General features: G+C 38.8%; 1 protein-coding gene across 5 annotated transcripts in view; it reads right to left on the bottom strand.

Annotated features, from left to right (window-relative positions):
• The window catches only part of HIPK3 (homeodomain interacting protein kinase 3), a 73223-nt gene that overhangs the window by 17831 nt on the left and 39272 nt on the right, over window positions 1-16120 (bottom strand). For all 5 annotated transcript variants that reach the window (XM_021301199.2, XM_065065355.1, XM_065065356.1 and 2 more), the window contains 2 exons: window positions 4200-4323; window positions 128-247 (listed from right to left, as the gene is read on the bottom strand). In XM_021301199.2, coding sequence (XP_021156874.2) covers window positions 128-247; window positions 4200-4323 — 244 coding nt within the window. The remainder of the gene's footprint in view (window positions 1-127; window positions 248-4199; window positions 4324-16120) is intronic.

Raw genomic sequence — 16120 nt, forward strand, 5'->3', positions numbered from 1 at the left:
GCGGGAACTGATAAAAATCACAGGGGATGCAAAAGGGAGCTAACGGTATCATAGTGAATCTTGGCCTCTCTGGTTCCTCTGCTTACAAAATAACATGCCTTTTTTTTTACTGCATTATACTATTTACCTTTAGTCTCCAACTAGAATATGGTGCATCCGTTTCTTTACAGAAAAATCTTGCAGTTTTCGTTCCCATGTTTAACAACTGCTCTCCTGGCAAACCTTGAGTCTGTGAAATGTACCGAATCTGAGGAAGGAAAAAAAACCAAACACCAACACGGGGAATAATTTACCTCTGATTTTCAAAACCTGATCCATACAGTTAAACACTTGTTATTTCATCTAAAAAAGTGGCAAAATGAGCCACCCTCAGAGCACTGTAGTTTGAAAACTACATCTTACACAGGGGAGAAACCTAACACGGAGCGCTTGATACTGCTCTCTCATCTAACCGAGAAAGCCATACATAAATACACCTCTGAAGTGACCTATACAAGCAAGCTTTTAAAGTTCGGCCACAGAAATGAGGAGCTGGGGAGGGTGGCTGTCATTACCTCCTCAACCCATTCAAATCCTAAATGTAATGTTTTCATTCTAAACAGGAAAATTAGTAGCAGTGCTTTGCTTCCAGAGTTTGATGATTTTTTTGGCATACACTCATTACACAACTCAATCAAAATCCTTCCTATTTGCTGTTTTCAGTGTATCAGTCTTTTACACATCTGACAAATCCACATTTCAAGCAAATGTTCCACTTGAAAAAGAAGTGCATGTATAACCTCTAGTCATCCAGCAACAGACACTGTCCTCATCTCAGAAAATCTACTGTAGAACATGATGGGAATGGACTAGTTTTATGGCTGAAATGGTCAGATGCTCTTTTCCACTTAAATGATTAACACATATTTATTGTAGAAGACAATTTACTACGCATTTTTCATTACCTTTGTTATAGTTGGTGATACAAATTATTACCTAAAATAGTTAAGACTCGAGGCTTCAACAGAAATCTATTGAAACAGCACATTGCAACGTGTTTTTAATTACTGTGCGTGCAATGTTAACTCACTGTACAAGTGGGGAGTTATCCCAGAAGTAATACTTCTTTAAAAACTAAAAAAACACCTTCAAGAAAGAGGAACTGGAAGAATAATTGGCAATAACTGAAAACTGAGCTTGTTGCAGTTCAGGATGGAGGGAGTACAGGTTCCAGCATCCAGGGCTGAAGGTCAGAGGGGTGCGAGGGCTGAAGGTGCTGGGCAGGGTCCCACACCACACGTCTCCATGGAGGAGGTGCTGGTGTGGGCCAGAACCCTGGAAAAGGTGGAGCAGCCAGGGAATAAGAGAGATTGGAAAAAAAGGGGAAAAAAAAAAAACTCAGAAGAGAACAGTGAAATACACTGAACCAGAAACTGGGAGGTAAGATGAATTCAATGGAAGACAGAGAACTCAAGAGCTGTGAGCACCTGAGAATGGAAACAAACAAGACGTATTAGAAAGGTACATGTGAGGCTTCTGCTGAAAAAATAAGTGACAGACCAAAGCAGGGAGGAACTAAATGCAATGCTACCAACTTTTGATATTTGGTATCCTCCATAATTCCCTACAGCAGAGAATAAAGAGAATCCCACTCTGACCAGAACTGTTTCTAGATCATTTAGTTGCTTTATAAGGATATTATAAAGACTTAGAAAGTGGGGGGAAGACAATGCATTTATTCAATAATTCAGCAGTTAAGCACCTGTGCCTGTTTTTAATGAGTATTACAGCTCAGAAGACATGGCTGTTTTCCACTGAGTACAGCTGTTACTGGATATAATCACAAATGAATATAATAACAAAGGGCTTCCTTTCAAGGGTAGCATGTTGGTTGCCACATGCCACGGGGACAGGGGGAAATGTAGCACAAAGCCCCTGCCTGTTCGTTTACTCAGTGACACGCACCACAAAGCAGGAGGAAAGGAATTTCCTTGGAAGCCATCTCCTACGACTGCTGTACTCACGTACGCTGATGAAAACCTTGAATCAAATGTCTCTGAAGCGAGTTTTGCAGGCCTGCTTGAGCTCAATGACAAGGCTGACTAAAATTAGGTAATTCCTGCTGGTGCTGAGAAGGTTACAGCTCCTCGTCCAACACGACTTCTCGGACATGAAGACCAGACAAATTGATGGATGAGTTATTAACTGACACTTCCAGCAAACCTGAATGATCTGTCTTTAACTAGATGTCTTTTAAACTCAGCACTCACTCATAAAGCAAGCAGAAAATCTTAAGGACATCAAGATTAGCCCCTAATTCCTTGTAGCCCTCTGCACGAAGTACAGCGTCGTGGAAGGTGGCTGTCATGGGCGACAATGCTGTTTACTTGCACTGTCTGGCAGTGTTTAGAGGTTGAGCCATGTTGGCCCTGGGCCCACAACGGCAAGAAACAAGTGACAGGAATACGCTGTCACAAGGACCCAGCTGTCTAAACCTGAGAAAAGATGAACCAACGTGCACAGTGAAGGTCGGCGCCCTCCGCAGCGTACTAAACTGCCTTCGTCTGCCTGGGCTTTGTACACGACAAGACGGCAGTGGGGGAAAAAAGGTCTTTTCAAATGAGACTCTATATTATTCTGAAAAAAACATCCCCATAATCATGAGATTGAGCTCTCCACTGTTACTACTCTCTGCACAGAAGTCAAAGGCTGACAGCTATGTAAGCGCGCTAGCACACATTCACAGTCCGGGCTGCTGCCACCATGATGAATCATGAGTTAATTTGAGGAAAGAATCAGGGCACGGGCAGCATTCTCTGCCATTCAAATCCCTACTGCATCGTAAGTGACTGAAGATGTGGTTCAAAGCCGCGTTCCACATCCAGAATGCAGTGGCACAGGGTCAAAAGTGAAAGTAATTCTGGAAATCACATATTTTGGCACTTTTGTCTTGAAAGTCCAGATCTTCTCTCACGGTTTCTTTCAAAATAAGAGCTAAATAAATTTGCCAAGTTCTTAGAAGTTTTTGAGACATTATACAGATTCCAAAAACAATACCTTGATTTTTTTCTTAAAGAACATAATGAACGACATAGTTGTTTCCTCTTTTGTTCTCCATTTTAAAAGCAATACCTTGCACAAAGGTCTTCAAAATGCATCAAGGCCTCAAGCCATGTTCCACTCACAGCCTACTTCTAGCCACAAACCACTGAATTTTGTGTGAATGAAAGAAGCTGTAATATCAAATGTTACCACAATCAACACAAAAATCAATATATCCCGACAGTGGTTTTAGCAAAAGGATTTTTAGAAAAATAGGTCTGATGTGTAAGCACAGGCAGCCAAAAGCCCATGACATGAAGATCAGGATTTGAATAACCTACACAACATGCTGGAGGAACTGCTCCTAATCTGAATGTTGAACTAAAGATGTACAAGTTAGTAACGAGCCAGCACTGTCACATCTGGGATTTTCAGGAGATTTCTTCACTTTCAAAGTCCAAAACCATGCGGGGACAGTCAGAATGCTGATTATCTTCCTCCCAATTTTCCACATTATGCTAGAAAATTAGACACTTCTCTAAGTGTCTTAAATAGAAAACTTGCTACATCTTTCATTAGAAACTTTTTTTCTGTTTTTAATCGGCTCACTAATGCCAATGCTGAAAACTGCAACAAAGCAAAGGTACAGCTTCAACAGCTTCAAGATTTACCATTCCATATACACGGTATTATTGCAAGAGCAATTCTTGTTCCTTGTGAATCAGTGGCTCTCAAATCTTTGAGCTGCGCTGGATTTCCAGAAAGCATCAGGGAGTATTCAGAAGGCAACTAATCCGAACAGACATTCCAGAGTCAACCCCGCTCATGGGAAGTGAAAGAGAGATTACAATGCAATGAGAGTGGCCACAAACTTTGGCTTCCATCAGAAAACGCAACTTCAATGCTAATATTTATTTTGCAAGATAGAAAAAGGAAAGGGAAAAAAAAAAAGACAAATTGAACTTTAATTCAGAAAAGGAACACAATATATGGTTTGGTCTAGAAACAGGATGTATGTTTCTAGGACAATCAATAAGACTAAATCAAAAGCACTGAACGGATTTGAAGAAATACTACTTAATATGGGCTGTTATCAACATTTTAAATCCATGATTTAATGACCTGAAATTCTTAAGTTGCAGAAAATGTGCATATGCTTGTGAAATGTATTCTACTACCTGGTCATATTCCAGTGCTCCTGGGTACAGCGGCCATCCAAGAAACAGCTCTGCAATCACACACCCTAAGGACCACATGTCTATGGCTTCACAAAACGGCAATCCCAGTATGATCTCTGGTGCTCTGCAAATTAAACATGGTTACTGAATTTTTTTCTTTAGGGAAAAAAGGTAATTCAACAATCAACATGATAGAAACAAACAAACAAAAAAATCTGTCACTTGAAAATACAGGCTAATTATTTCAGTAAAACCACACAATCAGAAATTGAATTTTTCTTCATCTAAATAATCCATGGTAAACTTTTGCAGCTCTGAGATTTTTTTTTCTACAAGTATCAGTGGGTTATGTACATGAAAATAATTGATATGCCTGAAAACCAGAACATCACTGATTCAACACTTTTGCCTTTCCTCCAGTATGTCCCGAATGATTCGTCCACTCAATGTCATATGTCTGCAACTATATTCTAAAAGTAATACAGTCATTTATCTTAAAAACAAACAGTTTTATCTGAAAATCCACTTGCACGCTTCCCAACTGGACAGTGCACTTAAAGCTATTTAAAATATCAATTTAATTACATAACTGCAAATCCCTTAATGCACTCAAATCAGTTCAATGTCATCAATTTTAAAATCACTTAAATAAAATCATTGTACTTGCTAAAGAGACCAGGTTTTATTTTTCAGCGAAACCAAATATGAATTATTTAACAAACAGCATTTGAACTTATTTCTGTACTAAAGAAACATAAAAATTGGTATTGACAGAGCTGCTAAAGGGGCTTTTAACATTTTGGTTCCTGTGGAACAAAACTCAAGTATTTCACAGATATCCACTTTAATTGCATTTGCTCTTTTCAAAACTTCCCTTCCAGTTCATTCAAGCTATTAACAAAATGAAAAATAATTAAAATATATCTGCATGCTAATGTAGAAAGATGCCTAGAGATATAAAGTATTATTTAAAGCATTACACTATAAAGTGATTTATTTACTTTTAAAATAGACAATTTGTTGTTAGCTTAACATGTCATGGAACAGTAGGGAAGTTGTAAAAATTATTGGGGTAATTTCCATTGCAGTTGGGTAGAACAGTAGCATTCAGCTGACCAGGCAACATGCTCATGGGGAAAACTATGATGTCTCATCTGTTTAAAAGCTTAAAAACATCTTACACCAGCATGGGCTGAAGCGTATCATACTGATATTCCACGTACAAAACAGAAATTCTGACCATAGAAAATTCCTACATATCTCATTTACCTTCTCCTCTAGCATTTCCTTTTATCAAAGTATTCTTTAATTCACCAACATGTACTAGACTGGGAACAAATTCCTATTTTCATGCTACATTGGGACAGCGAAGCTATTTTGTAGGTATACGGTAGACCAAGAGGTGAAGCTCCAAAGATGCACCATGACCACCGGGGAAGGACCCACATCCCTAACCAGTGAATCCACCCGCGCTTTTCCACAGGGAAAATTCCAGACTTTCCACAGATAAGAAAGTCTACAGGACAGGATATTCTGTTACATATTTATGCACTTTCCGTTCACGCCAGTGCTTCGGTTCTTCCCATCCTTATCACAAACCATTTTGGATGCAATTATGTGAAGGATAAATCTTGTCACACCGGCGGTGAAACTGGAGCAGCTCAGTTTTCCATTGCCTTCAAAGATTTGATTACAATAAACTTCTAGGGATCAAACATTAACGTATTTTTGTAATACGGGATCATGACACTGCAGTAAGTATTAGCTGGTTTCGTTATCCGAGAAATAAATTCAATATATCTAGATGCTGCAAGGCTAGAAATAGCCGTAAGAAACGTCTGCCTTCAGCCGCTGGCTGGGTGCCAGCCCGCGAACGGTTGTTACAGATCTCTGTTGAAACGCGCTTCCTTTTGTTGTATTATGTTACAGCCCTGAATAGTTAATGAATATACACACAGCCTATGGATATAGGGGCTTTAACAAATGCTTCTGCTAAAATAAGCGCTTTAAAACCTCTTACATTTACTCTACAGTTAATATGTGCACCGTATAAAAATAGCTCCAGTCGGTCAGTCTGTCGCTTGTCTCTTTTGAGGGATGGGACTGCAAATAACAGGAGGATAAGGGTAGATATGATGACAGAACAAAAAATATATAATATTTACTGTATTTCCAAATATAGTAATCTGTTAGTTTTTCATGGGCACCAAGTAGTTCTGCAACACCAACAGAAGCGCTAATAAGTTTAAGGAAAAGTGACATATTTAAGGGGAGGCAAAACCGGTTCTCCTCGATTCCCAACACCAGATCTACCATCTAGAACAGACATGGAAATAAATGTACTCCCAAGCAGGGCTACCCGCACCTTACTACAGCACTGTGAACAAAAACCATTTTCAGGCTGGCTTGGAGTGAGGAAGCTGAAGAGCTGCTGCTCCACGGAAATGCCAAGTTCGCTGGTTTTCAGGTTCAACTTCTCCTACCACGGCCTCATGCCGGACCTTAAAACGGAGCACATCTCCCACAGCAGGTAAAGTTAAAAGAGAACTTGTACTGGGGGTTGATTATGTTTAGATTGGTCTTAACAAGCTCAAACATTCTTGATAAACATTTTGTTAATGTCATGCTCAAAAGCACCTTTTTCTCTCTCTTCTTTCAAACTTGCAGTTAAAATCTATTGGGGAGGAAAGGGTTAAACAGAAGGGAGTCATTCTTAATTTTTATTTTTTTTTTTTAGATGACCACAGCTCTTTTTTCATGCAAGAAATATTTTGACATGTAGTTTAAAACAAAGATATTCCCTTTCCTAACTACAACCAGAGACATTAAACTGAGTTGCTTTAGCATGAGATTATTCAAAAAAGAGTGTAACTTAGTACTTCCCTTTCTGAAAACAACACACACACACCACAGCTTGGTATTTACTGCAGATAACACGGAGTTCAATGCACCAGAAGCTACTGTGGTCCCCAACTCAGTAAACAGCATCTGCTACCCCACGCCAAGACATCAACAAGGAGAACACCAGAATTCTCTAGGATACCAAATCTTACTTAAATGTACTTAAATTAAAAGCACAATTTTACAGATAGAGCATCTATTTCCTTCTTATCAATGTTAATCTCTTATCAATGTTATTAAATATTAACTAAAAACATTAACAGAAAACCTCGTTTAGAAGTTAAAATGCAATATTACTACACTGCAAAGATTCGCTTTGTTAAGCAACAATTGCTAGGCTAACATATCTGAAATCTTCCTTTCTCTTGACATAGCAGAGCTCAACTCTTGAAGTAGATTTTTCAATTGGAAATATCTAATAAGATGAAATGTTTATTTGCTTCAGCTGGTTGTTTTGATAGGCACATTTCTATTTATTACATCGCAGACCATGAATATATATATTACCCTAGATGTTTTTGTAAGCTCATGAGGAAAGAAACCACACAATTTGTTAACTTGCTTAAAGACCAGAACATTTCATAAAATAATTTAGCTTCAGCATGTCAGTCAGTTTAGAACAAAGCAACAATAATAAACAAATTTGAAAAAAAAAAAGTGAAATAATTCCCGAAGGGAAGATTTTTAAAAGGTAAAAACTAAACAAAAATCAAAATATTAGCATAGTAACAGAAAAGTTCTTCCAACCTTTACACCTGGGAAACAAGGAATGAAGAGCAAGAAATAGCCAAAATAAAAAAAATCTCATGACAAAAACCGTAAGAAGTCGAGCCATTTCAAAAGATCATTGCCTAGAAGTTTTCAGTTAGAAATCAAATTTAGAACAAAAGTTAAATGAAAAAGCTAAAAATGTTAATGTGCATAGTAAAAACGGAAGAACAGCATGAAAGAATAAAAACAGCAGCTTCCCAGAACTGCTAATTTTATGAAAAATTCTACTGAATGCATAAATTCCTCAAATACATTCCCACTGAGGGTCTTATATACACACTACACATACCCCCTCACATATCAAGGAAATTAAAGGAGATTAATGATTGAACAACTTTTATTTCTCTCTTCTGGCAGTATGAAAGGGTCAATGTATCCATTGTCTCCCACATGCCACTGTTGTTTTTTTTACTGACCACCAGATGAGCGAAGGCGATATAAATAGCTTTTCTCCCCTCATGTCTCCCACTCCTTTCAACACATCTATGCGATTTCTTTCCAAGACCAAACCCTTCAGCCACCACCCATACCAACTTCACTCTAGAAGCTGAAGACAACAGTGTCGTGTGAGGAACATGGAGCTGCTTCCTCTCCCCACATGCTCCTGCCTACTCCAAAGACGCTGGACACTGGGAATGCTGGTAGAGCCTTGGCAGTCTTACCTCTTCAATACACGTTTTGCAGTAAAATTCTTTCCAAATAGGCATATAAGCCTGTTATCAAGCTATTTTAACTCTGCAATTTCAAACATACCGAATATGAATTTTAATACTGGCCCTCCATAAATTTTGGCTTCTATATATTAATACAGTCGAAGTTAAATAGAGACAACATTTCTATTTTAAGCATACAACACAGAATTTATACTGTCCTCATATAAGGCAAATATTACTACCCTTATTTACCACTGTTGGTTGTGACAACACCTAATAATTATCTGTTCTGAATACAACACACTGTCTTCATTATAACTAATACTAATGCAAAAAAGTCATCAGAAGGGTAGGATGTTTATCTTTTTTAATTAATGACCTCTTCAATGTCATCCTATGGATCAAGGAAACTCATGTAAACAAATCCAATTCGTAGGAGTTAAAGTCAAAACAGATGCAAAGCTGAGAACAACATTACCCCACTACCATTACTATCACTAGCATAATGCAAGCCTATACTTTATGAAAGGAATAACTAGATATGGGTTGTGAGATGTGTCATTCTTCTAAAGAAAGCAGGTCTAAGAGAAGGATCAGGTGCAGTGAAGAAGTAAATGAGAGATGGTAATGAGCATTCTATGAGTTTTTTCAAGTACAATCCCCTTTCTTCAACTACCAATCTTTACCATGAATGTGAAGGACTGCAAACCTTTCCATGAGACGTGCAAGAACACTGGGAAGACTCCAGGCTAGAGGGACCCAAATCAAGGTGGCAATACCCAGAAAAAAACCCACAGGCAAGTGCACTTCAATAATCTGAAGGATGCGATGGAAATGAACAATGTCATGACAAAATCTGTGGGTGATGAAGGATATAAAGAACAGTTGGCTCTCTAGCACATTTGTGATGGACTTCAGAAGGAATTTCAAATATGCAATTAGATCAACACAATGATGAGCAATAGAACATATATGATGTACAGTAAACCATAGTGAAAATCAATGTACATTATTCATTCATTACCCACAAGAATTAATAGGTTTTAAATCAACTCATCTAGACAATTTTACAGATTACTGGAGAAAAATCTCTTATAATTGGGAACAAAAATAATCAGGACATCAGTGTTTATTTTTAAAGGGCAAAGATATACCAAAATTATTATGCCTTATACAAAACTAGTGACATTCCCTCACCTTGAATAGTGTGTGTTCACTTTTGAATTCTGTGTTCAGTTTTGGTCACCCCCATCTGAAAAAGGATACATCAAATAGAAAAGATGCAGAGAAGGACAATATAAATTAAAGACTTGAAGAGACTTAGGTACAAGAAGAAACGCTCGTTAGAACTACAGAGTTTCAGGAAAGAATGAATGAGCAGTAACATTACTCAAATTACATATGAAATAATGGAAGAAAAGCAGGCACGTGTTTCTAATGCCCTGCCTCATTATAGACTAAGGAATTGTCCTCTCCCCTTTGAGATTAAAGACTGATGCAAGTATAAAAGTTTGGGTTTTTTAAGCCAGAATACAATCATCCTTTCAATCATGGGCCACTGTTGAGGTTAAAAATACTAAGAGTATTGAAGAATGGATCAACAGAAAAAACATCCACAACTGCTCTACATTATAAAGGTTCATATAATGTACAATAAAAACAACCATCAACTGTGTAGAGTTGGAAGAAACTTGCATCAGAAGTGCAACCTTCTACTATGGTAAATTTTCTCCAGCAACAAAATACCACCAATCTGACAACATATATTTATCTCACTTCCTACATATTAAAATCACTATTATTGTACAAAGGCGACAGTTACTCAAGCAAATCCGTTGAGCCGGACTAAAAAGTCTCTGAAATCTTCTTCATGGTCAAAATATTTTTTATTCATAATGTCATTTTATTAGAATAAGAATTATGTAAATAAAATTTATAGGATTCGTTAACAAAAGTCATTACAGACAGGATGTTCACTTGGGTGATTTTTTTTTTTAAGAATACTTTCATAGTTGAATTGTGTCTTGCTTTTAAGCCCATTTAGATCTTAGAATACAGATTAGGAGTGTCATGTCTTAACTTATATTTGGTCTTTGAAATGCAAGTATGGTACACTATGCCAGACAAGCAGCTCTCCTCCTTATTCTTTGAAAGGATCGTTGCTGTCAATTTATAACGCAAAACTGCATTATAGATTTACATTCAAAATCTTGGCTTTTCTTGTACAGTTTCCTAGTGTTCTTTCAACTTTGCTATTATTAGGCATTAGCAAGTACATAACTAGTAAATTCTGGGTTTTTTTTTAAGCTCTAAGAAGGTAAGAGGATTTAAACTGAAAGCACAACTGCAAGTGCTCAGAAGTAGAGTCTGGAAACGTTAGTTAAGCTGGATAGGTGCATCTGTGTCTTTGAGGTGTTAGGAAAGAATCAAAAATACCACTTTGCAGTGTAGGGCTATGTCACCATATATCACAAAACACAGGGAGAACAAATACGTTCAAGAAGATATGAGAAGTTATCCCCTCATTCATAACTTCATTCCTGCTTTGAAGGAGCTTGGTGAGCTACCAGACCCTCACGTGGCAAGTGAGGGTGAGGACAGGGGGAAATGAGGCACCGTATCTCCTGTCAACCTCTATGGTTGTGGTATTGCCCTGGTGGCATCCGCAGTGCTGTGTGAAAGGAATTCTCATTTCCTGGTAGAAAAAACTTCATTTCAGCATCATAAAACTTTTTCATAGAACTATGCAATGTTCAACAGCTGGAACAGACCTTCTCAACATCACAGCCTTCCACCCTTTTGTGTAACGTACAAGACTGACATGTCATTTCAACTTTGAACCCTGATCTGATCTGAAGAAGACAGGATTTAAAAAACTTACATAGAGACCAGCCAAACTACTTTTTGTAACTACTTAAAAAAAGAAGCAATCACTGCAAAAGAAGTTCATTTGAACACAGGGCTCACAACTGAAGGAGGTGGGGAAAGGCAACAGGAAATCAAACTAGATAAATAACAAATCGATCTTAGGTAATTTCATTAAATAAAACAAAATTACAAGCGAAATATCCTAGAGCTCTTTCCTGATATTGGAAAAGAATTTCATTTTGAAAGAGCCATCACAAATTTTAACCTAATATACCTTCTCTTCCTACTTAGCAGAAGTACTAAAGATAACAAATACTTAGCTATTCGTTTTTGATTTTTTTCAGCTGAGAATAATAAAATAAGAAGTGATTTCAACAGATTCTTTTCCACTTCTTCACTATTTCTAGTGAAATTAGATGCTGATTTTATTAAAAACAGAAGATGTTTATGCTTCTGCCTTTTCATAATTGTATTTTTCCTCAGAAAGACTACAGCTTACCAAGTGATATATTTACGTACTTGAAATGCTAAGCAGTTTTTGTATTACATGAAAATTAAGCAAAGTCGATACTGACATAGCAATATAATGAAGAAAATCGTATAGAGAGAAACTCTTCAGGTGCTTTATTGGTAAATAAAGTCTGCAATTTAATACATTTTATTTACACTTTGGATAGCAAAGTGTCAATATCCAAAGCACCAAATGAGGTTACTCATCTATACCTGTCTTTTGACAACATCTTTCTTGTATTTTGCTTGTGTGCTTGATAGTTAACTGTGAAACCATCTTCAGCGCTTTATCCTTGAAAGAGCCGGTGATTGCAAATGAGGTGGCACAAGCGTTGCCTCCACCCTCACCTGCACGCCACGCTCTGCTCCTTCAGCATCGTGACATGTCGGGACATGTGGGATGGCACACCCAAGTCACACAGGACAAGTGATAGTTCCAGGGTATATTTTTAATTTTTTTTTATTAGAGGAAGATCTTTAAATTCTTCTTTTGCATGTCTCTTATTAGACAGACATAGACACCTTTTCTTCTGCAGTTTTACAAGCAGTCATACAAACTTCCTGAGCTGCAATAACAGCCTACACATCTAATTAAACGAGAGAGTCTATCGTATAGCGCATTCTTTCTGACACGCCTCCCTACATGCTACAATCACATTTGGGTAGGTGTGGGGTTTTTTTTCTCTTTTCTTTGCTTTCTTTTTACTGGGGCAGAGGGAAAGGAAGGATGTGAAGAATCACAGAACGTCCTGAGTTGGAAGGGACTCGGAAGGATCATCGAGTCCAACTCCTGTCCCTGCACATGACAACCCCACGGTTCACACCATGTGTCTGAGGGCATTTTCCAGTCTCTTCTTCAACACTGTCAGGCTTGGGGCCGTGACATCTCCCTGGGGAGCCTGTTCCAGTGCTCCACCACCCTCTGGGTGAAGAACCTTTTCCTAATGTCCAACCTAAACCTCCCTTAGCATATCTTTCTGCCATTCCATCGGGTTCTATCGTTGGTCATCAGAGAGAAGAGTTCGGTGCCTGCTCCTCCTCCTCCCCTTGTGAGGAAGCTGTAGACCATGATGAGGTCTCCCCTCAGTTTCCTCTTCTCCAGGCTGAATAAACCAAATGACTTTAGCTGCTCCTCATATGGCTTCCCCCCTAACCCTTCACCAGCTTCACAGGGTGAAAGGAAGGGAAAAGGAACAACACCATAGAAATTAAAACATTCAAAACAAAAACCCAAGCTGAGCTGCTGGATTGTCCAGATTATTTTTGAAGAAAATCTAGCTTGAAGTTTTCTTGCTTGGAATCCAGATAGAAGTTAGGGCAAAGCACAGGTAACTGCAGAGACCACGCAATGGGACAGTGGGCAACCACAACCTGGCCTCCACCCTAGGTGAGCGGACGAGGAGAGGATCACACAATAGCAGCGATTTCCAGCCCTGAGCACGTACACGAGAAATGAGAGCAGCGCCATGTGGGAGATTTCAAAGCCTCACAGATCAAAGATGCCATATCTTAATTCCACCACTCTTTGCTAGTGTTGATTTTGCGAGAATATCAGCTTCTAACTGTATCAGGGTCCGCACAGACTTGCAGTGCCCAAAGATGCCAGCTGAAAAACAGTTAGGGAGTTTCTACAAAACAGGAATAAGCATGGCGGTATTTGCTTGTGGCATCCTTGTCAAGAATAGCAAGACCTTGTAAGTCAGTTTTGTGTGAAGGCTTCTTGTGCTTTCCCTGATGCTGGCACTCCTACACCTGGACTGAGGCTGCAAAGTCACAGTGGTCCCAAAGAGGCCAGGAGGCTGATTCCACCATGAAAACCCTCCCAAGGGACTCCCACCAGACATAAGGCAATGGAAGTAAAAATCAGTTTCTGATACGACTGATTAGCACGAGGGAATCATTCATTTCTATTTTAATGGATTCTTGCTTTGGCATAGTTCTCGTAGAATACCAAAGAACATAACCATATGGCTGTTATGTCAAGAATCACCCGAATCATGTGTTACTTCATATTAACTAGCTATTAGGAAAAAGAAAAGAAAAACAGAACAAGACTAAAGGGAAATATACCCTGAAGACACAAATGAAAACTTCTTTCATTCTGCAGCAACACTTGCAAAAGTATTTTCCCTCCACCACAGGGCAACAACACACCAGCCTGCTGGCAGGGCTGCAGCTCAGCCCAAGAACCCGACAAACCATGCAACAATTTGAATTAATTTTCTAGCATACACCTGTTGCACAACAGTTGTTCAGGTAGGCACGGCTTCACTGGAAATGAACACAACATATAGACACACACAGAATCACAGAATGTCAGGGATTTGAATGGACCTCAAAAATCATCTGGTCCAATCCCCCTGCCGGAGCAGGAACACCCAGATGATGTTACACAGGAAGGTGTCCAGGCGGGTTTTGAATGTCTGCAGAGAAGGAGACTCCACAACCTCCCTGGGCAGCCTGTTCCAGTGTCTGTCACCCTCACTGAGAACAAGTTCCTTCTCAAATTTAAGTGGAACCTCTTGCGTTCCAGTTTGAACCCATTACCCCTTGTCCTACCACTGGCTGTCACCAAGAAGAGCCTGGCTCCATCCTCGTGACACTCGCCCTTTATATATTTGCAAACATTAATGAGGTCACCCCTCAGTCTCCTCTTCTCCAGGCTAAAGAGCCCCAGCTCCCTCAGCCTTTCCTCATAAGGGAGATGCTCCACTCCCTTCAGCATCTTTGTTGCCCTGCGCTGGACTCTCTCCAGCAGTTCCCTGTCCTTCTGGAACTGAGGGGCCCAGAACTGGACACAATATTGCAGATGTGGTCTCACCAGGGCAGAGTGGAAGGGAAGGAGAACCTCTCTAGACCTACTAACCACCCCCCTTCTAGTACACCCCAGGACACTTGAGAAGGAAAGAAAATCTGCTCACATCCTTGTCCATCATGAAAAAAAATTCTTATTATTTTTCACTCATGATGTGCGCCCATCTGGATGACGTGCAACTATATTCTCATGAAATTTTGCAACTCAAACCAATAAACTTTGATGTAAAATTACATTGTTTCAGTTATAGAAAGCTCACCAAAAATCAACACAAATGTTCCTGATCAGAGTGATGCCATGTCATTCACCTCTCTCAGACCTCCAGATCATTCACATGAACCAGTATGTTTATCTTTACCTTCCTAATAGTGTTCTACATAGTACTGGAATAAGGCTTTCAGAGTCTGCTACCCTGACTGCTAGACTGAAGGTGGTTGTCCATGACACAATCCTGCCCTCCAAGAAAAAAGTTGTCAAAACAAAAACAAAAAAGTAATTTTAGAAAAATGTCAATATTTTCATGTCAATATTTTCATTACAGAAAATGTATGTAGTGATACTGGATTATAAAAAACATTGCCAAGTCAAGAATCAAACACTGACAACATGACATCAGGATAAACAGAGACAGGCTTGTTAAAGTTGTTGTATTTTAAAAGACAAAGGAGCAAAAGACTTGTGGGAGAAATTAACATTTTTTTAAAAATTAGATTAACAGTGACATTTTACCACTTAAAATTCAAATATTCAAAGCATATACAATTAAAAAAAATGTAGCGTCTAGCAAAAAGTCCAGTACTAATGCCACAGCTCCACATAGGAGATCCATGTCCTCCTCACTAAATTAATGGAACACCAGAATCCACTTCACTTTGGATATTCCCCTACATAAAATATTACATAGTCACTGAATAGCTATGTCAGCTGCTAAATTGAAAAAAATAAATAATAGAAACACTACAAGAAGGTTATGACAGAAAACCTATAGAGCAGCAACTGGGGAAGGTAGGTTAACATACATGAAATTAAATCTGCTTTCTCAGGGTTACACTAGTAGAGCATTCTTGGTGAATAAAATTATTTAAACACTTCTAGGTTCTAAATCTACTGTTAGATTCACACCCAACAGATACACGTCTGGCACCATGTTTTACCGGGACCTGTTGCTTCCATACAGAAAAACACTCAGCATACAGTATGCACTGATGTTCAACTACCTTAATTTTAATTCATATACTGCTATAGTAATTTATGGCGCACTGGTAAGTGAGCTTGACTGGCTGACCTAGTGAGTTCTTCCCATACAAATTTCTGTGATTTGATCCCTGGTCTAAAATGTGACACCAGCAGAACAAGTCACATTCATACCCAGGGTTTAGTGACCCCACTAACATAACCATGGG

Source organism: Columba livia, chromosome 5 (genome assembly GCF_036013475.1).
Source record: "Columba livia isolate bColLiv1 breed racing homer chromosome 5, bColLiv1.pat.W.v2, whole genome shotgun sequence".
Lineage (NCBI taxonomy): Eukaryota > Metazoa > Chordata > Aves > Columbiformes > Columbidae > Columba > Columba livia.